This window comes from Pempheris klunzingeri, chromosome 7, assembly GCF_042242105.1.
Source record: "Pempheris klunzingeri isolate RE-2024b chromosome 7, fPemKlu1.hap1, whole genome shotgun sequence".
Lineage (NCBI taxonomy): Eukaryota > Metazoa > Chordata > Actinopteri > Acropomatiformes > Pempheridae > Pempheris > Pempheris klunzingeri.
The window spans coordinates 14,393,989-14,416,987 of NC_092018.1; the positions used below are offsets into that span (position 1 = coordinate 14,393,989).

Below are 22,999 nucleotides of genomic sequence, written 5' to 3' on the forward strand. Positions count from 1 at the left end.
TTTTTGTACCATCAGCAAGGCAAGTCCTCCATAATCCAAGTTTAATTAACTTTTCAGCCTTCAAAGTCAGTCGTATTCCTCATCACGGAGTGGTGATCTATTGTATATTCAGTGCCAGTAATTCAGTAGCTATAGGCAGCCTTCATGAAATGAATCACAAACTCATTCACTCAATGACAGATTTGTCTGTGGAATACTGCTATTGCTTCATATTTTGATTCAACTGATTTCATCTCCGTCTTAAAAAATAGCCCTAAAGAATTGGTCATCAAAACACTGAATTGAGACCTATAATAAAATACAACTTTATCGTCTGCTGTGGTAGAAATGAGTCCTAAACCATGATCTGCCAGTAAAACATTAAAAATGAAAACATCTACCAGCCTCAGACGGATTGCTTTATAAAGATATAGACACTGTATGTGCCGATGAATTTGTCCACTAATTAAATTTATCTGGCAGGGATCGGGGTGATCTGGGGATATTCTGCTTAATTATAAGAAATATAATTAATGTCTCTGGCATATGAGTTCATTTCAGTGGCTTCCTATCACTTTTGATAGAAGCGGGGACGACTTTTAATTTTTTTTTTTTCAGTTTTGCATCGATGAAAGAATTGGTTATCGCACTCGGCCTGATTCATTTGGAAAACATGAAAGCCTCTCCGATAGCCACATAATTAAACGGTTATTTTGGGGCATTCAATTTAAACTTGGGCTCAGCAGTGCCCTTGTAGGAGAAATAGAATTGCTTTGTCTCAGCACTCTCTTTGACTCTGAAGACAGTTTAAGGAAATCTAGTCGCAATAAAACACCAGATCTGACTACAACAGGAGGCTCAGAATTAACGATTTGCCTTTGATCCGACCGGGGCAATGTACGAGTGCCTTTTGTCCTCATCTAAATGAGTTCCTAGTTCTGTGGAAGACTCCTAAATTATTAAGGCTGCGCTAGAAGTTTTACTTTTTGATTTTGTCTTTCTTGCATTGCACCGAGGGAACCTTTGGCAAAAAAAATCCAAAGGTTTAAAATAGAAAAGAATCTGAATCATGTTTGCAATGATCGTGGTGCCTCATAGACTGGAGCTGCAGTACATCTGCCTAATCTAATCAACTTCCACATTAACCTACATTGCCTATATTTGGGTATTATTTCAGAACTTACTGCAGCAATATGCAGCATAAATGATATCATGTGATGGACATCAAGCTGCCAGCTACAATTTGACTGCAGGACGCCCTAGTCTTGTTTAATACATTCAGATAAGGTGGGGGGGTGAGGGCTATCATGTCAGGATTTGCGTAAACAAATACATCTTGACTGGTGGCATAATCCTTCTCATGATGGCCAAAGGGAAAACTTAATGCACTGCGATATCAACGTCAAAGTCAAAGATTAGAATGGAATCTATTTTTAATCCACTCATCTGAATCCTTGATTTTCTGCACACTCGCCACGTTATTCAACCTGATGGAAAATGGTTTCAAAATGCAGCACTTTTGAAATACAGGTGGTGGACATGAATCAAAACCACTGTATTTGTGTGTGCCTTGATAAGGAAACACTTTAGTTAAACTCGTTCTGCGTAGTAACTATGAAACAGTTCTGGTGCAGCAATGAGTCTAAATACTTTGGATGTAGAGAAGTTCAAGAATTACAGCGTTGGCTTGTTGACTTTCCTGTCCACCTCTTCAAGAAAACCTTTCAGCGCTTCAAGTGATTGACATATTTACTCCTTCTCCAGCAAAGTCCTCCACCAGCCTTCTCTCCATCTATCGCTGCCCTGAACGGCACCTCATCCTGTTGAGAATGGGCTGAGAGAGGCAGGAGATTAGAGGCTAATATGGTATTGGAAAGGAGGAATAATCTCACCGACACCCTATCTTTTCTCATAAACTCTGAGGCGAGAGGACAGTCCTCCAGCCTGACTGACAGTCGCCAAGGTTAGGGTACGTCAGATTGGTGGAGTCAAGTCTAAAAGCCAGTTAGCAACGTACCGTCTTAGCCCTCAGGTCATCAGTGTGGTTGACCGCCTGTGCTATCAGCTCTAATCCCGGCCTAAAGCCCCGTTCCCCATTCCCACAAGACCGATACTGCTGTGAGAAGTGAGATGGTTTTTGCGGTAGTTTCAAAGATTCATGGTGATTTTAATTGCACCATGTCGATATTTTGTAAAGTTAAACTTTGAGGGCAAGTTTCTGACTGTTAAGGAGAATTCCTGCAGTATTCTTCTGCTGTTCCAAAACTGTCTTCTAGCAATCACAGGATTCGAGGATTCAAGGATCTTCATTGTCATACCAGCACACATTAGCACATGAGATGGCATGAAATTAAGTAATCGGATCCTAGTTATAAGCCAAAGAGAATAAATAAACTATCAACAAGAGTATTAGAAAATAAACAAGAGCACTATAAAAAAAAATAAAAAAAAGCTTTTAACAATGATATTACTACTGATCTGCTGATGATACAGCAAGATATATGCTGCATAAACCTGATTTCTTAGCAAAGTAATCATGCAACTGGGTTTGTAACAGGGTTTTTACAAGAGCACATGAGCATGACACAGACAGAGAAGCTGCTGATGTGGCTGGGAAACTCATTAGACTCGTTAAACTCTCTATGATGATGACCTCTAAATCAAAATGTGTGTCATGGTCTATTTGTAAAATATTCGCATTCGAGGAAAAACAGAAAATAAACTTAAATAAAAAATGTAAATTATTCAAGCCTTGGTTCAAAATATGTAAACATGCGCTTTTACAATAGCCACGATCTGCCTCAACTAGTCCCAAAGATCAGATTTCTTGTGGGCATGTTAACATATGAATTTAGATAATATAATATCTTAAAGGTATTACTTTTGCTACATTAAATCACAAAGTTGTAACCTAGATTTCTGTTCATATGGCGCGTTTCCACTAGTACCTGCTCGACTCGACTAGACTCGGTTTGGTTGCGTTTCCACCAGCGCTAGTACCAGGTACCAGGTACTATTTTAGTACCTCCTCGGCCGGGGTTCCAGGTGAGCTGAGTCGAGCTGAAAATGCGACGTCACCAGACTGCAGGCCACCGATTGGCCAGAGCGACCCGTTCACAAGAATCAAACCTGCCGTTTTTAAAACCCTGGAAACAGAGACCAGGCGCTTTTATTATTTCTGTGAACGAGGTAAACGGATACACGCAAACCAAACGCTCCATGTCCTTAGTTGTGTTTGTTTGTGCCGTATACAAATAACGCCACCGGAGTTTCGGGCCGCCTTGCTATGACGACCTCGCCCACTTTGAGGTGGTAAGCTACTGTAATGGAAATGCAACCGAGTCGAGTAGAGTCGAGCCGAGTAGAGCCAAGTAGGTACTAGTGGAAACGCGCCAATAGATGCAGGGTTGACAGGGTTATTCGTTAATTGCATGAAGTTTTCTACACAGCATCTTGTAGTGGCCCTGTGCGAATAAGGCTTAAGTCACTTTTCATCAGGCCCTCTTTTCCATAATCTGCTTCCGCTGAACACGCTGCTGGATCAGACTCACCTTCTTTTAAACTCTGTCTCCTCCAGTTCCCCTGAGAACAGAGAGTGGACTCCTCGCTCCTGAGTCACGTTTCACTTCGCCCTTCCCTCGCTATTTCCTTTCTGGAAAATGTGCTTATAGGATTTCTGTAACAAAAGTGAGAGATTCAAGTTTACATTTACACACACTTACACAGCAGCCGCTGCCCTTCTGCTCACTCAGAGAGCGGCTGCGTTTGCCAGCAAAATGACAAAAAACATGCTGTCAAGATGCTGACGACATTTAAAGGAGCTGAAAGGCTCTGTGCCAGATGCCTCATATATGCCTTAAGGGATTATTTTTTAACATATCTTATTTCCCAATACGTCCTGCATAGTGGAAAAGGATATGAAATGTGCAATTTATAATATTACGCTTGTTTACCTATGTTATGAAGCAATAATGCTTTTCATAGTGCTCTCAAAATAGATATGAATTCAATATGCTTGGTATGCCTACACATGTCCTGTTGCTTTTATTTAATCTGTTTTCAACTTGAGAACTGTTGCAATAGAAAGAGAAATATTGTACTATAGGACATCGGACTACTTGGCCATGAGAGAGGAAAATACAAAAAAATGTCTCTGTGTTACTTTTATGTTTTTACTCATTACTCCCTTTAACTTTTTCGACTGAGAGATGACACCAGAAAGTCATTGCCCCCAGTTAAAACAGACTGAATAACTCCCCATAAAACCCAACAAATTAAATTAAATTAATGAAATGACAAAATATAATTTTTGTCCATGCCACCTGAAATGAGTTACAATTCCACAAGTTTGCTAGAGGGCTTTGTTGCTTGAAAATTAACATGTCTGTCAGTGGTTTCTTGGCAAGAAAGTCTGTTAAAACCACTTCTTTTCTTTTTTACTCTACGGCTTTTGTACGGATTAAACAAATGAGATGTATTCTGCTAATTTGTGAGTTTTAGAGGTGTTGAAAGGCACATGTTGTTATTTTTTGGACAGAGCCAGGCTAGCTGCTTCCACATGTATCCAAGCTTTGTGCTAAACTAAGCTAAGTGGCTGTAGCTTTATAATTAAACAACAGATAATACAAGACTACTCGATGACAGATTACTTCAAATGTTCCTTTAGAGCACATATGTCAAACTCAAGGCCCGCGGGCCACATCCGGCCCGCGATACAATTATATACGGCCCGCGAAATAATTTCATGTGACTATTAAGAATGGCCCGTCGGTAAACAGCACTCCCGCCTCTAATACTACAAATCCCACAATGCACTGAACAGCTGCCGCGCTAGTCAGGAACCGTGCAGCAGCCCCTCCTCCCGCAGGTATAATGACACACCGATCAGTGGATCAATGCATCGATCAGCGTTGTTATAGCGACACTTATGGAGCGTTTCCACTAGTACCTACTCAGCTCTACTCGGAGTAGGTACTAGTGGAAACGCGCCATTAAGATACCCCCCCCCAAAATAAATGGCTAAACGAAAAGTGGACTTTGAAAACAGAGACTTTCAAAGCAGGTGGGGGGCAGAATTTTACCTGTTTGTCGATATCGGAGGTAAACCTGTGTGTCTTGTTTGTGGAGCTGATGTGACCATAATTAAAGAATATAAATCTAAGACGACACTATGAGACAAAACATCAGGATAGTACAAAAAAGAAAAAAATTATTTAAAATTCTATTTATTTTATTGAGGAAAAGTTGTTGAACTTTGGCTGTTTAAATTCATATTTCTGGATAATATATGTATGTGTGTGTGTGTGTGTGTGTGTGTGTGTGTGTGTGTGTGTATATATATATGTGTGTGTGTGTGTGTGTGTGTGTGTGTGTATATATATATATATATATATATATATATATATATATATATATAATATACTATAATAAAAGAGTCACAATTAGAGTCTTCACTAAATGTTGAGCCCGTTTGGCCCGCGACTTAGACCGTGTTTTAAATTTTGGCCCTTTCTTTGATTGAGTTTGACACCCCTGCTTTAGAGCTTCTGCTAAAGGAGAAGATTTATCTTCTACAATGTGTGTGGCCAGTTGGGTAAAATTGAGATTTCCCAGTGTTTAATTGCAGAGCGGGGACAAAAATTTTTATCATCCTAAGAGTTAATGTACTTTAATGGAATGAAGCCATTAGACATTATATTTTACATAGCAAACATTAAAAAAAGGGTTGTGTTGGTCAAATTCGTTTGTGATACAATATCTCTGTGCTAGATACTGTAATTAAGAAACATACAACACCCAAGATTGCATCCAGAAATAGCTGTTTTGATGATATTATAATGTTCACCAATATATGATTGAGAATATTTACATTTATATTTGTTTAATTATAAAACCCTCCCACAGTGGTTGAAGTTACTATACAAAGTACAAGTTATAAGCTACAATGCCAGACCACATGTGTATTCGCTTTACAGTTTATGCCACTCATTATATCCACATTAAGACATTACTGTATGTGCAGCCTGACGACACAGCATGGTGAATCCTTTAAACACCACCTTTGACTTTGAGGGGGATTATTCCTTAATAAGGTTTAAGCCAAATATAAGAAGACTTATGATTTGCCCTTTAATTAAGCCAGTCATTTCAAGCCATGTGGCTGTGATGCTTTTCAATTAAATATCTTTACGGTTTTCCTCTTCGTCACATCCAGCCTCCAACTTTAAAAAAAGAGAACAAAATTTTAGCGCGGCAGCATGAACCTGCATGTAAATTATAAAACCAAAGTTGCATCAATAACAGTTATAAAATAAATGATGCTACTTTGGTTGAAAGCATGTAAAATTAATAATCTTAATCTAATTAGGAGCTAGTAGGATAACCTCGATAAGGTAAAATCCACAAAAACATTTTTTTGCATTAATACAATCTACAATTAAACTTTACCTTAAACAGTAACATATTGCTAATATCATTGAGTCATGAATAAACATGAAGGCCCTTATTTGTGACTTCTAATTTACTCTCATTGTTTCCTCTCGTAGAACAGAGGTTACATAGCTAAATAAATCCCCTCAGGACCTTGACGGCTTCTGCCTTCCCACACATTAAAGATAATGGAATAATTCACTTGCCCTTGAGCCCCTCGCCGTGCATCCATACAGAACTTCTTATTGGGTCGCCAGCAAATTGAATGAACCTCCTTTCCATAAAAAGGTAATGGACTCTCTCAGATAGCCCTCTAAATAACACGGACGGTAGGGGAGGTGAGATGAACCAATTTATTATCTGACTTTGAAGAAGGTGCGTATGGAGGGTAAGGTCACTCTCTCATTGATCACCAGTTCCCCTGTAGGGAAATCGTAATTATGTGTACCAACATGGACCGAGGTCACCTCCAGCCATCACCAGGAAGGGTTAGCAAGCCTCCAGGGAGCACGTAGAGCTGTGTTGTAGAACATTATTGTTTTAGCATAGATTAAAACTGCTGGGTGTCACTGAATTTGTTTGATTTTAGGGTGATGTGAAAGTTTTTTTATGAGCAACTGTGACATATACAGATTTTATTGCAAGAATGTGTTTTTCAAAATTTAGAATTACGTGAAAGCATGGTTAGCGCAAGTGCCAAAATACTGTGCTCAAACACATGTAATGTAAAAATAAATTTTGGTGGGCGTTAAGTATCTAGTTTAACATTTATAACATTAATCATGCTCTTTCATACAATTATTCCATATGATATTTCAATTTAGTGCAAGAAATACAAGATGGCATGAGAGGGTTTAAATTAGAATGGGAACTTTAATTACAAAAAAATATTTGGACTGAATTTTTATTGATTTTGCAAGAAGCAAATTCCTGTTTGTGGTCTGTGGCCTGAGAGCCAATAAAATGCATACTGTGTAGAGGGACTTCAAGTGTACAAAACCTGCACTAAACATGCTTGTTATGCAAACCCAGTCTCACCAACCTAAATCATGATGTTGGGCTGGAGTACAAATCTCCCAATTAATTAAGAATCCAAATAGGTAGTAAAATTTCCATCTGGCATCTACCTCTGCTGATACAGGTTTGCCGAGGAAAACAAACACCTAAACCCATGATTTAAAATGCTGGATAAAAGTGAATGAGCCCACAGAGCTGCAAATAATGATTATTTTATCATAAATGTATCTACGGTTCACTTCTCTGTTAATCAATGAATCATTTTGTCTGTCTCATCCATCACATTCTCCAAAAGCTCAGGTGATGTCAACAAATGTCTTATTTAGTCCAAACCCAAATACATTCAGCTTACTATCATACAGCATCACAAGTATTCACAGCTGAAGCACTTTTTGGGAGTTTTTGCTTGAAAGATTATTTAATCAATCATCAGAAGCCATTTAGATTATTTACTTACCAAGATTAATTTATTGATTAATCATTTCAGCTCCAATCTAAAAAACTTTTCTAAGCTATTATCGTTTCTAAAAGTAGGGGTTGGTGTCCGACCAGAGGTCCAGGTGAATTTTATCATATCCTCTCTTGTAGGCAGGTATAAATCATCGAAAGTAGACAAAGCAATGCAGGCAATGACAAAAAAAAACTTTTACTTTGTAGAGAGGGCTTAAAACACTACAAGGAGTACCACTCTCATGGTGGTTATAGACTGTTAAGATAAGCAGATACATTTTGGGCAGCAAAGTGTTGCATGTTGCTTATCTTTTACAGACTGACAGCATTTCTGTCTCAAAATCAGATCAAGTCAGCCAGGAGCACCCACACTGATTAACATCAGGGGGGAGAGATGGGTGCAGGAAGGGGAAGTCGGTGGGTGTCTTGATTGCTCTCTGCAGTCTTCCCATCCTGCATGCCCTGCTCAACTTTTAAGATGATTATTCTAGATGTCAGTGCCAGGTTGCATGGCTAATGCAAGTTTCCTCAAGACAGCAATCTGCCACACCTGTAACCAATGCCTGCAAGCACTCCCACACATACATATATACACACATGTCATGTAGAGTGTGCAGCATTGGGATATTTATTCCACAAATCCCTGTCAGCATTGGATGTGAGGATAACTCCCTTCACATTGTGTTGTGTATGAGCAGAGGACATGATGGGGTATAAAGAAGTGCTAGAGATGATGCAAAGGGTGCTCTGAGATTAGTACAAGGACACTATCTAAGGACACTGGAGTGAGATATGAGTGGAGATATGCTGCAGAGATGCAGACAATTTGAGTAAAGTAAACAGAGAGGAACAACAGGGAAAGATGGAAAAAGAGAGATTAGAGTAGGATATGACACCTGTGGCCCATCTAACAGCCCACAGGGTGTAGCAGCAGACGTGGGAGGAGGTCCCGGCTTTGATACACCACAGACAGCGGGTGGTACGGGACTGTGGAGCTCTACTGAGAAAACCAAGAATCAGCTCCTTGGACAAGACTCGGATAGACAGAGACAGAAGGTTAAAGCAGCACAAAAACGAAGACGAAACAAGCCTGGAGGTCTGATACAAGCATATGAAGAGAGGGGGGACATAGTTGGCTGCGGATTGCATATGGCAGTATCCGCTGAGGTACATTTATAGCATCAAAATGGTGGTAGATCCGCTTGATCTGTTGGATGCTGTGCGTCCATCTGCCTGTGCGCCACACCTGGTAGGTGGCAAAGACACGAACACGAGGAAGAATCATGGGGGCAGTTTACCTGTTCGTGTCTCCGTGCCAAAACCAGCATGATAAGACAGAGTGTATTGAGTGAAAACTGTAATAAGCACAGGTAGGGGGGAGAGGACAGGTGTCAGGTAATTCAAGTTGGTATGGAAACTAAAAAAACAGGTTTCATGATGCTGTTTATGTCTTATGACGCGCAGCTTCAGTGCTAATCTCAGTAATGGTGCTGTATATTTAACATTTGCTTTTTGGTGCCTCTCTACTTAAAAAAAAAAAAAAAAAGTTTCCTGTGCAATTTTCTTGATTTTAAAAAGTGGTCTTGCCTCATTTTCTCTACTGTAGGCTGGCAGCTCAATTTTAGGTACAATTTAGAATAAATTGAATTCCAAGAATTGAGTCATCAACTTCACTGTCAGCCATTTTCTGGCCAAAATGTAATTTATCATAAATATGCCTATTTATAAAATGTACGGGACGGACATTAGAGAGAAGAGCGAAAACACATTATGTTATCCAGGAATCCAGATGTTACTTCCGACACCATTTTAAGCCCGACCCCTTCCTGCCAGATTACACACTGCTCCTATGAGGGCACATCAATCAACAGGATGAAAGAAATGGGGAAAAATCATCTTTATTCTATATTCTGGTCAACTTTCTATTCTACTGACATTGATTACCTAATGAGGGAACAGATACTGTGAAACATAGTCATAAGCAGGCCTTCGTGAATAATTCACATGGCTATTTTGCATAGCAAAGGCACCACAGCTGAGGATGAGGTTGAAGAAAAAGGAAGAGAGATGGAAAGTCGAAAGTAATGGAACATGTTGGTCCATTCTGAACACGTTCTCTAATTACCAGCGTATATCCAGATCTTGTCAGGAGTTCCCTCACTTGCTCTCCCACACCGAGGTGTCGATTGGCCCATTGAGTTTCATTCTGCCTGTCATGGCCGGCTGCAAACCTGATATGTTTACTGACACAAATTAGTGTGGGATTCTAGCAGCTCATTAAGGCAGGGGGGGATTGAAACAGCAAAGTGTAGGGTCCCAATCTGTTCGCCCATTTAGATCTGTGCATCCAGACAGGTGTGTGGAGAAACCTTTAAGTTAATTCGAGGAATTATTCCCATAGAGCAACTACAAGGAAATGTGATGGTGGATAATTGGAGGCAGAGGTGGGAAAAGGCAGCCCAGAAGGTCCTTAATGCACAGTGCTATGGCTGCTGGTCTGTCAAAGCAGATTCTAAATTAGCTTCAATGTCATGAAGAAAATTATTTTTCTATTATTAGTTTTCTTTGCAGTTTCTGGTAAATATTACTTGTTTAATTGGCTGATTAAATTCCAGCCAGATGGCAGTTTTATTTTCTATTCTCTCAATTAATCAGGAGAGGTGTGCTGCAAAAGTTGATAATGTTTGTTGAATTCTTCACACAGGCCAAAAACTCACATTCAAAATGAATTGAAATGTCCAATCCCGAGCCCATCTGTCAGCTGCTATTTGAGTGAGCAAATTATACTTAAGACTTTCACAGCATAGACTTGCAGGCCTGTTTCCCCAATCCAACTTTTTTTTTTGTCTTTGGTCAAACTCCACAGGAACACCTTTTGCCATCCACAGGCTTTTTCAGCAGCTTCCTCCCGGTGCGTCATTCATCTCTGGTGTCATAGTTGTGCTAATTAAACACAATGATTATTGCTCACTGCACTCCAAATACATTAGCATCTGCAGAAGGCTCTTCAGTAATCTCCTTCACACAGGAAGAAGTGCAGTGAGGATGTGCGCCTCACAAGGAGCTAATTAAACCCAACTATGCCCGCTTCCCTCCTTCCGCCTTCTCACAAAGAACCCTCTAATCACTTCTAACTCGATTTGGAAGCAAGTAATTGATGCATATATAAGGTGATGTGTGAAAGAGCAGAAACACTACCAGTTTAGATGTTAACAATCTGGGCTAAGAGAACCGTACGCTAAAATAGCATTGTTGATTTTGGCCACAAAGGTTATAAGGATGATGGTGACAGGGATGATGATGGCGGCGGGATGACAGTGGCAGCCCCTCAGTGTCTGCATTCATATGAGCTTTCAGGCTAATCAAGAGTGAGGCAAGCTTTGTTGTGCATGTCTGCCGGGTGTGCAGTCTTTATGAAAATGCCTGTTCTCTGCCATTGGAACTGAACTGATGCTGATTACTCTGTTGACTTTGGCTCCGTGCTCCACACTGGAAATAAACTTTGCCTGACATTTAGATTCTCAGGCCAAGGCAGCTTGTAACAGGAACGAAATGTAAAGCAGCAGATTCAGGGAATGGTGCCATCTTCCTCTGAGCCTCGGGCTTCAGCCCTCAATTCGCAGGGAAGTGCTGCTGCCCTAACTCTGACATGAGCTCACTCTGGCAAAATATTACTATGCAGACAGCACTGACACACATGTGACCACATTTGACACGTCACCATCCAACAAGACATTTTCAACTCATGCTGCACGCTCTGCATATCATATGAAGCCGTTATTGAAATGTTGACGTTCCTCAACATTCCTTCCTACACGTTCTCCCCTCCTCTCAGCATGTAGTAGCTCCTGTAATGAACCATAGTGCTTAAAGCTCTTGTGAGGCTGAGCGTTTGCTCTACAGAGGGTAGGCAAATAGAAAGAGCTGCCAATGGAATCCATCAGGTTTACCCAAGTCAAATGAAGCCTTTAGGCTATGAATCACTGGCTGAAAAGAAGAAGAATTTACTTTCCAAAATGGTTCATCCTCCAGTCTATGTTACAGTTCTAATTTACATAACTCTGGATAGGAATATCTAGAGATTTTATATATAAATGTATTTTACTGAGAAGTTCTGACTTCAATACTAAAGCTTGTAGACCAGCTCCAGGGACAGAGTGGTTGGATTTTACTGATGCTCTGATAATAATGTGGGAACATTTACTTTTTCTAATATTTGCAAGTTATTGCTTTGTCAAATCTGCTTTTGTTACTTATATTTTTCTTTTCAAATTATGGATTCATTCACATAAGAGCTGGAGAAAGACCTCCAGGCTATCTATTTATTTAAAGTAGCAGAACTACTGCTAGAGCTGGCAGTAAGGAGGTTCTATCACTGTGGATGCAGTAATAATAGTAGGGCAGTAGATGCAATACTAGCAATGCTCTTTATGTTTACTGTATTGTACTGTTTTTAAATATCTTTTTTCTGTCTCTGGGTATGTTAAAAGGACAATCAGTTATTTTTAATAAAGAATAACAGTGACTTATTACTGCTGTTTTGAGTATCTATTCAGGTCAAATCTGGCTTCAAGAACAAGTTTGTGCGTGTGTTACCTTTAGATTTAAAACCACAGAGCTACTGTAGCCACCCAATTTACCCAAAAAACAAAAAAAAACAATGGCGATCTCTGAAAAAACCCAGAAGATTGTTAAAAACATTTACCAATGTTCTGAAGGTATTGTCATAATCCTCAAAGACTTTGGATGAAAGTCTGTTGCAAGAAAAATAAAAATATTTTTAACCTGTTTCTCAAGTCACCTTTTTTTCGTGTAGCCGATATAGCTGAAAATAAAAGTAATAATGACTTTATTGGTACTTTTTACTTTATTTCTCTTGGAGGGAATGTCTTGGAACAGTGGTAGATGTCATTAAATAACCTTTTGTTTATTTTTCAGAGTAATGGATGCTTAGTGCTGTCACTCAAATGTAATTATAATACACTAGATGCACAAGTTGAGGCTAAAATGTTTTTTTAAAATGTACACCTGAGATTTGTGGACATACTGTAGCCTCATAATGTCTGTAAAATAATCAAGCAGTAATGTCTTCAATCTTAATTTTGGATTTCATTAAGGCTTTGGCACAGAGCATTGATTTCAGATCAATAAGTCTTCCTGTTAGGGTTCTGCCATGTTAGGACTAAGTGCTGAGGTCAGAGGTCACGGTTTTTTGTCCTGAGCTTTACTCAGCCTGTGCCAACCAATCCTACCGTACATTAACAGTGAAGGGAACAGATGCAGTAAGCCCCTTTAGACATAAAAAAAAAAAAAAAAAAAAAATGAAAACTGGACTGGACTACACCATGAGTTTGGTTTCATATAATAGTTGCTTTTTGGAAATTACCATTGTGAATTTGTCTTTGTGAAGTAAGTGGTCAAGGATGTGATTGGAGGTCATGCGTAATTATGCGTCGACATTTGATCGCAGCCTCACATTTGCACAATTTTCCTGCTGGTTGGAAGCCAGTTGTCAAGGTTGTCACAAGGTTTAATGACCGCTTTAGGCAAATAAATTCACAGAGGTTCTGCACAGCCTCGCTCACACTGGCATTATTATTGTGCATACACAGTTTCTATTAAGATTTCTGACATTTTCCAAGCTTTCTAATCACCCTGAGTAACCTTTGCTTGGAGTTACAGTTCTTAGGTAAACACTACCCTGGCCGGAGGCGGAGACCTGAGCCAATCAACTCATTTGTTCTGTTTTAAAGTGATTGCTGCCGAGTGGAGACTGCTTTAATTTGATTGATGTGTGGTTCACCAAGCGGTGGATTTGGTTGTAATTACTCTTTGTGCTCACCGTGATAAGGAAATTAATCAAGCCATTATGTTGCTCCCATTTTATCATCAGGACACAATAATTGAATAAACCAGCCTCACTTGTCTTCAAAGTCACTGTGGCTCACGGCGTACTCGCCCTCGCTGGAAGGGGAAAGGGCTCGCTGTCGCTGATTGGCTGATTGTGAGGCGAGGATGTCCAGCTCAGACAATGTAGTCTTTCTGATTGAAATAATCAGGGCCAGTTAATGCTTAATGCTGAAGTTTGCTGTTAGATTTGGAGCAAACTAGCGAAGACGGGAAATTGCCTGGAGCCACTGATCCCTCCTAACTGAGGCTGTACCACCATTAAATCTTGGATGTTCACTTCTATCATCCTGCCTTCCCATCATGCATTGTAAGGAAGAAGAGGTGGCCAATTTGGGGCTGATCTCAGACACCCAAAAGGATTTGCATCCCTCCTTGCATTTTATTCGGGTGGGAGGAATGTCACAAAAAATCTATTATCTATCTGAGCACATTTGAGAGAAAAAATACATGAGGTGACTTTCTTACCCATAAGAAAAAGAAGCGGCACTTTTACATGCACAGACTTGTTCAAGGGGGCATGACAACCCCGAGAACGTCTTTTCACAAGAGCAGCGATGCAAACTGGATTAATGTCATGGCGATATAAGTGTTTAGTAGTCAGATATTTTAGATTATACTTAAATACTAAAAATGCCAGCTCATTCAGAAGCTCATTTAAATTTAAGTACCTCCTAAATTTCTGAAAGTCATTCAGTGAATCTTGAACTTTTAGTGCAGACACCTAATGGCATTTTCCTTCAGTTCTGATGGCAGCTTTAGCGAGCAAGTGGTTGGATCTTTTGCTTATGTGCCTAATTGATTGGGACTGCTTCATTGCATGTCCATGTTTGTGTGGGTTTTAACCTGAATGATTGCCTCAAAATCCCTCAACATTTCATCAATGGCACCCGTCCTAAAGGTATACACTTTACGTCGAAAAACAGGCTTTGATTGCCTTTAGTTGGCCTTGTGAGGGATGAGTCTGATTCACTTTGTGTGGGTTTAATCGCTCGCTTGTGTCCTTTGGGTGGTGATGAAGTTGTTCCCGACTCGAGTCTGAAACTTGGATAAACACTCTCAGCGTAAATTAAAGCAAAGTGCCTTGAGACCACCCTGTTTGGGATTTAATTGTGGCCGTAGATCATCTCTTTCCCTGGTAATTATCTCAACTATCATCACTCCTATAATAACGATAATCAATTGTTCCTGGTGGCTCTGACAGGGATAATGAAAAGTTTATTAGCCTCTGTGAACCTCACGAGAGGCAGGAGAACTCTTAAATCATCCAAGGAAATGGGGAGAAAAAAATAAAAGCATGCCAGTTCTGCATACTTTACTGTCACTTACACAGATTTCTCCTGAGAGGATGAAGGTCACGCGAGTCCTTCCTCTGCCTCCATTATCAGCTCTGAAAGCCTTGACGTGTTTACAAGCTTTTAACTTAGAACAAAGCTCCTGAAGTGCTAATTTGGACAATTTGGCAACCCTCTACTTTGAATAATCAAGATGTTTGGTTTGTTAGACTGAGTGCCGCTCCACTGTACAGAGTAATGACCCTTTGAGGAAATCTTTCTTCCAACATAGTTAATGCTGAAGTGGAGTTTCTTTGAAGAGTTCGGCAGTTAATGTCAACTCTCATTAAATGTAGCGCAGTGTGAAATTAATTTTCAAAATGACTCCTTAATTGACATAATTTGACATCATATGTGCTTTACAAATTTAGAAATATTTAAGAATATTGAAAGGTGAATTTTCTTTGGAGTGAAATTCTCTCTCTTGTTAGGACTTCTCAAAGTGACATATTGCCCATCGATCGCCTGATGTTGTTTTCCTGTTTTTGCTTTAGGGTCAGCTCTATTGATCTCTCCGTGTATATCCCCTAACTCGTTTGTCCACACTTTGTTATTCACTTACTCCATTAGGCGTGGGTCTCCTCAGCACTCAGCAGGACAGAGCACCTGTGAGGATGGCATGGCAACCAAAATGACAGAGAGTTGACCAATATGGATTTTTAGAGGCTGGAATCTACGTATATCAGTATCTTTAAGTGAAAATAAAAATGATGTGTGAATGGATATTCACTGTTGATTTATGTTTGAAAAGACAGAATTTAGCTCTTAGCACAGCATCAAAAACAGCATAAGCATCATGATTACAACCTAAATATAGCTATTGAAGTCAGTACTAGTGAAAATGTTTAGTATTACCAGATCATCTATTCCTATTATCCCCAATGTGGGGAACAAAATAGAACATTTTGTAATAGAAATCTAAGAGGACACAACATAATTAAAGGGATCAGAAAGAAAAAAAAATATTCCTGTTACACAAAATCCTATTAATTTTTCAAATGAATTTATTTCATTTTCTTTCATGCAAAATACTGTCCACGGACTGCAATGTCCAGTCACAAGTACAAATCACTTTTTAAACAATTGGGCAATGCGCCCATTTGCTTTCATGCTGAGGCTTACAAGGAAACCAATGATCCATTCACCATTTAAGAGGAAACAATACCACTTTTTCCCCAATTTGATTTAAGAGCATGTGGATAATCCCTTTTACACACCTGTGATATTAAACAAAATGAACTGAACTAAAAGGATCCCAGAAGTAAAGGTTGTGAGAGGTCACTGATTTACACTGAGAGAGCAAAACACAACCGAGAGGGATTGGATTTATCTGTCTTTCAGGAATAGATGAGATCACAGAATAGAAAATGTGCAAAAGCACCTCGAGTGTCTCTTAACTTGATTTTGTAAGATCCCTGTCTGTCACAGCTCGGTATCTATAGATGCAAGGGCTGGAAGGAAAAGGTTGCATTTGAGTGCAGTGTGTTGCGTTCCCGTAGATCCTCAACACCCGTCCAGCTCTGCACACACTCCAACGCCACAGAAGGCCTGCCGAAGCAAACTGTCAGGCAGTTTTCTTCACACGCTTTGAATAAACTGTTAATTTAAAATCGCAGTGTGCATGAAAACATATCTTGCAGAATGTGATTGAGGCAGCTGAGATTGCAATCTGTGTTAATCGTCAGTGTGATTTTGACACATTTTCAATGCAAACACCGGTGCTGTTTCGCTGGTTAGTTTAATGGCTGCCTGCATGCTTCTTGCACACCTGTACAACCTGATGTGAGTTGCAGCCCTCCGACAGCGAGCCGGTGTTGTGTAAAGCAGCTGGCAGATTACAGAGCAGCTCCTGGCAGATATTGTAGCAGTTTATCTCAATTTTACATCGTAAATGGGGTGTAGACAATGAAACTGTACACAAACTATGATGATCCTCCTGTGACTCTGGCAGTCAATGATGTTTTATGAATATCTCAGTGCAGAGCTGGAAGTTCAATAGACAAGCAGATGGTTAGATAGAAACTAAATGAAAAGGTTACACATGTTCTGTCTTTCCCTTCTCTCTTATCCTCTTTCCTCTTTACTAAATAGCCTCATTGATATTGTGACGTATTTGCAGTTCTGCTCACATATAAACCAGCCCCGTCACCAAAAAATACATTCCCATACAACTCATGTAAGGCTGCAACTAAAGTTTATTTTCATCATAGATTGATTATAATAATCAAGTATTTTCTCGATTGTTTACACAGTTTATTTTGAACAAACTGTCTTCAAATTGTTTGTTTTTTCTGACAAACAGACCAACATCCAAAGATGTTCAGTTTACTATCACATTTATGAAAGAAAAGCATAGAATCATCACAGCTGAGAGGCTGAAGAGATTTTTGCTCAATAAATGACTTAAACATTTAATTGATTGATCCATTAATCATTTAAATCTCTAAACTATTGGAGAAAGAATTACTTTATAATAATAAAAATGATAATAACTTAGATTTATATAGGACGCTTTACAAGAACATCATGATAAAAAAAACTATTCTAACGATGTCCATGTCTCTGTACTTTCCCACTTCCCCAGCTTTGTCAGCTTGGCAGCCGGGACCTATTCATACCCAACGAATCTGTAAATAAACATTAGCAGGTCATGAATATATGTTTTCATATCATAAAAAGGCTAAATGATTTCCTAAAACAGCTGGGCAGTAATGTTTTTAGAAATCATTATGCATAAATAGCGTATTTGTTGGGGAAATTCTTTAGCTGTGGATTGGGTCATCTGAACGGTATATTTAGGATGGAACCACTGTAAACCCATGTTCGTTATGAAAAAGAACCTGGAAAAGAAAGCTGTGGCTCACTGATTTGTTTATGTTCACACACAGAGGTGAAAATCACATTCCCCTCCTCTTAAAAGAGGCGTCGTGTTCCCGTTTGCAGTGTGTTTGTGTGCACCATCTGTCAGTGTTTGTTACCCCTCCACGAGACAGTGAAGAGTAGAGGAGTCCAGTTGACAGGAGTGAGACGCTCCCTCTGTGACAAAGACTGAAACAAGAGCTAGTCACAGCGTGGTCACTCCTCTCAGCCGCCAATGACAGAATTACTCATCGCCAAGAGAGCTGTGCTAAGGCATACCTGTGCACTATGACACATATGATGAGAGACAGAGGTCAAAAAGTAAAGAAGTGCGATGCTGCTTGTATCTGCAGTGTTGCTGCACAAAGACAGTGGTTTCAATGAGTGGCATTCCCACCATGCTGTATATCAGCTGGGATTGTTTTGGAGCTGATCTCAGCCTATGACACCATTTTACCTGTTTTATGGTAAACAAATCCAGTCAGGATTTTGGAGGATTAGTGTCCACGTAATTCTTCATCATGAAGTACTCTCACTTAATCCGCTCAGTATTTGCATTCATTTAATGCATTCATTTTGCCAGTTTGGTGGTTTGAATTGTACCTTTAAAAACCTTCAACTGCTGCCTGGTTATGAATCACAACTACAGAGACTACAGAGAGAGAGAAAGAGAGAGAAGGAGCGAGGGGAGTAGTTTGACAGATACAAACAGCCCGCGATAAATCCAGGTGCTTATAGCTTGGAAAGTTTCGGCCATAAATTGCAGGGCCGGATCAAGGGAATGTGCATCCTTGATGGCAAAATCGATTTCATTTAGAACTCATCAACTGCAGCTCTTACAGTGACAGCAAATAACAAAGAGGTAGCAGAGAGGGGGGTAGTAAAAGGAGCTTTGGACCACTTTCCACTCCAGCTTTACCCAGGGACGCAGAGCGGAGCGTTCAACAGAGCAAATGTTTCAGCCTTTTGTTCTACTGTGTCAAGTTAATTGCTTGTATTGTTCAGATCTTCGCAGGATGTATTAACACTCGTTGGAACACTAATATCTTTTGTCGCACTAAACGTCAAAGACCTATACAAGCAACTAAGGCTTTATAGCATGACTGTGATTTGGCTTTTCTTATGATGCATCGGAAAACACAGAATGGAAAGACAGGAGTGTGTTGTTTTACTGACCTGACAGGTCTGCAAGAGCAAAGTTGAATAATTATCATTTTTTTTGTCAGATTGCACAGAACACACAATCAAGTTATCTGGTCGATTTTTCATTTTTATGGATATACATTCAATGAACAGGGCCGCATATAGACAGACACATTGGAATTCATATACATCTAAATGCTAATACAAGAGGAAACAGGGGAGGTGGTGAATTGCTGATAGCAGGCAAGATTCAGTGTTTGTTGTTGGTGTGTGCAGACAGAAGATGTGCCAAAAATCGCCATATGGACTTTCTGGTGTTTACTAGGATGAGTCTAAAAAAATCAAGAGATAAAAAAATTCTTTTGAGATGGCCACTGTTACAAATTAGGCAATCACACACTGATAAATCCTTGCTGTGTCTTAGCAAAGAGACATGGCGGACACGTTGAATGCTGACCAATCAACCACGACCTTCGTGATGTACACGGGTGATCAGAAACGAGGTGCCACTGTTCCACCTGACAGCACCAACATCATGCCCGCTTCACTTCACCGTGTTTACATGTGTCCAGCGCTCTGTGCTCCAATGCCTCCAATGCCATGGAACATGTCGGACAGGTTATCAGAAAAAGGCAAAATACAAGCTTTTTATGGTATGTTGTGAGCCATCCCAAATGTTGTGTTGGCTGTCTTCCTCTATGAAACTCTGCACGGAATAAAACAAACAACTGTTGTACCCAACGTTCAGTTTTGTTCCTGATACTCCAATCATGTAGTCTGATGTCAGCATTACGGATAGGTCATTGTCACATACTATTGGATGATTGGACAAATTGGAACATGTGTCTTGTAAATGATTTGTTCAGACAGTGCCTGTCTAATAAAACAGTCCTGCAGTAAATCCTACCTATTTGAAGGTTCTAAAGTTCAGTTTTTGTTGAAACGGTTTTAAAGAGGACTTGATTCTAACATAAATATCATTTTATAGATGCATTGCAGTTTGTGGTGCTGTTGAGTTATATTGACTGGTGTTGCTATTATTTTGTCCACCCGATTCATATCAATTAAGGCAGGCTAAATAACAGAAATAGCTGTCTGCCAGGGTTGTATGAAACTGTTGTGAGCAAGGTTGCAAATCATTTAGCAGGTAAAGTATTTAAAAGGTAATAAAAAAAAAAAATAAGGACATAATAACAAAATAAAAGTGACTTCTTTCTAGCAGTATTGGATTTTATTACTTTGCAGAACCTTGACTTGGCTTTGATAGAGGATTTTATTCATATCTTAACTCAGAGCTCCTACTGGTTGATCACTGATATTTTATACTGCAACATAAAAGAAAATCAACAACAAAGTAAGATTCATGATCTGCCAAGATGGTTTTTCAGAATTCAACTTAAACAATCTAATTTTCAACACTAGGAGCCACTTCACAGGGATATTTTAAGGTTCCTTTCCCATCAGCCCCCTTGATCAGACTAATCATCCTTCCGGTGGTTGTCTTTATCTCCCCTATCACCTTTCAAACACTCGGTCATGTTGGAGCACCCTGTCTGCCATTTTACATTATTAGTGCTCTGCCGGGGGCACTCCCTCTTATGCAGAGAAGCAGAGGAAAATGAAGGTGAGGAAGATGGAAAGCAACGGCTCCTGCCTGCTCGTCGCTGGGGGAAGAGGAGGAGGAGGAGGAGACGGCGTTGACGGCCTAATCTCTGGCTCTGATTATCTTCTCATTACAATCAGACGGGAGCCACTCGAAGAAGAGGAGAATGTGTAATTACGCTCAAATCTCCCATGACTAAAACAGAGGATAATAAGCAGGGCTAGAACTGTGTGCTCACATCTAATCATTCAGTTTATTTAGTCATTCGTTCTGCAGCCGTATCTGACTATAGATGAAGATTTTGGGAGGTTCAGGTGGAAGCGGTTGAATTAGTAAACACCTGACTTATATCGGCATTGTTTGGAAGCCAGCAGTGAATATGTTTAAACGTGAGGCTGAGTATGTGGCTTGTGGTTTTTCTTGGTTTTGTCTTCATGCTCTTGTTAATATGTGTTGCTAACTAAAAATGTATGAACTCTGGTTTATCAGAAATAGGAAAAAAAAATCAAGGAGAACTTCAAGTATTCTTGTGACCATGCATCTCTCGTGGCTGAATCTGCCCAGCACGAGATAGAATTCACCATTTCCCAAAATGTCAGGGCAACTGAAGCATGTAAATAACTACATTTCAATTGACACCTCGATTTGAATGGTAAATGGCTGACCTCCAATTTTCCCGGAGAATGGCTGGCAGGGAGAAATGGAGGGGAATAAAACACATACCCAGTAGACCAGTGGGAATAACGCTAACCAAGCATGCTAAATCCTCATCACTGTTCTATGATGGAAGCGTTAACTGTGTGGACAACTAGAAAAATCACTTTGGAAAGTTCGCACGAGATGGCACAAGAGCGAAAAAAAATGAAATAATAATTTTCTTCTTTTCTTTTGCTTCTATCACAGCTTGGAGACAACAACCTGCCAGCCGCTCAAGACTGTTGAGAGGAAAGCGGCAGACACGAGGGTGGACACCGCTGAGAGAAATGGCTACATCAAGGGAAAAGGACGCAAACGCCACAGACATCGCAGGGCCAGGAGGTGAACTAGTTTTTATGCTTGTGCCAATGTCGAGCAGAAGCACTTGAAATCCTTTGAAAAGAATCTCTGATGTCAAATAATGAGTGCCGGTGAAGAGATGAGAAAGGCGAGAAATCAGTGTCTTTTCAAGTTGCAGGATTGTTGATCATAGAGAAACACTTCTGATGATGAACAGTTTGAGTTTTTAATTTGTTTTGGGGGGGGTGTTTTTTGTGGGTTTAAGTGGTGGTGATAAAGTCTTCTAACAGTACACCAAAACTCCTTCAGGGCTTCATTCTCAGTGAGAAAACAGAACTAATCTCTATATTCTAGTGAAGGGAATGTAAACAGTCTTATCAGGTCGGGCCAAGTGGAGAAATACAAACATGTTGTGAGGAATTCCACACTGTGTCATTCAGATCCCCTCTTTTCACCAACACCTTGAACCAAAAGTCTCCTTCACACACCGAGAATAATTTTCAGGCTTCTTATTCTGAGGTGGGAAGAATCAATTCAGGCATTTTTTTTTTTTTTTTTTGAGAAACCTCTTAATTAATCTGACACCTTCAAAGCCTTTGCAGTTACACAGCAGGGAAGGAGCCTGTGATATGTAAAACACGACTGAAGCTGTATCAGAGGTGTTAGAGAGGATCATAAACACGAATTACTTCTCTTTGGGTGAACTTCACCCAGCGGTTGCCTCTCTTTGTTTTTGAATTTGACATCAAGCATGGAGAACACACAGGCATGAAGACTTCTGATAATCATTTTTCTGGTTTGTGCGTGCAATAGAAAAAAGCAGAGTGGGAAAGATTTACAGTGGATTTTTTTTTTTTAATCCTTAAAACTAAGAGTTGTTTTTTACAGCATAAGACTTCACTGTTGTCGTTTGAAACTGAGGTATAACAAGATGTCTCCAGTTAAGTGGACACAGCACACTTTTACCAGCCCGACCAGTTATATTCCCAAGGCAGGACATCAGGACCATACCATAATCTCTCTTTAGCAATTAAGTTACAGAACTTAATTTCATTTCTGCTTGTTTTCCGCAACACTTAATATTATGTTTCATAAACGCATATTTATTAGTAGGCTGTGGGAGATCGTATCTTTGCTGTGTTACAGCTTTGGTTTATATTAATGAGCAAACTAGTCTTGTGCAGTGCACCAAAAAAACACAAATTGCACAGAGCTGCATCAGTGTGATTTAAGCAGATAAAGTTACTAGTGAGAGAAGATCCAGAAGTAAAGAAGTACCATC

At 39.8% G+C, this 22,999-nt stretch overlaps 1 protein-coding gene across 1 annotated transcript in view; it reads left to right on the forward strand.

Annotated features, from left to right (window-relative positions):
- srrm4 (serine/arginine repetitive matrix 4) overlaps positions 1–22,999 on the forward strand; it is a 58,118-nt gene that overhangs the window by 18,762 nt on the left and 16,357 nt on the right. Inside the window, exon 2 of the mRNA XM_070834557.1 lies at positions 21,625–21,759. Within this exon, the coding sequence (XP_070690658.1) occupies positions 21,625–21,759 (135 nt within the window). The remainder of the gene's footprint in view (positions 1–21,624; positions 21,760–22,999) is intronic.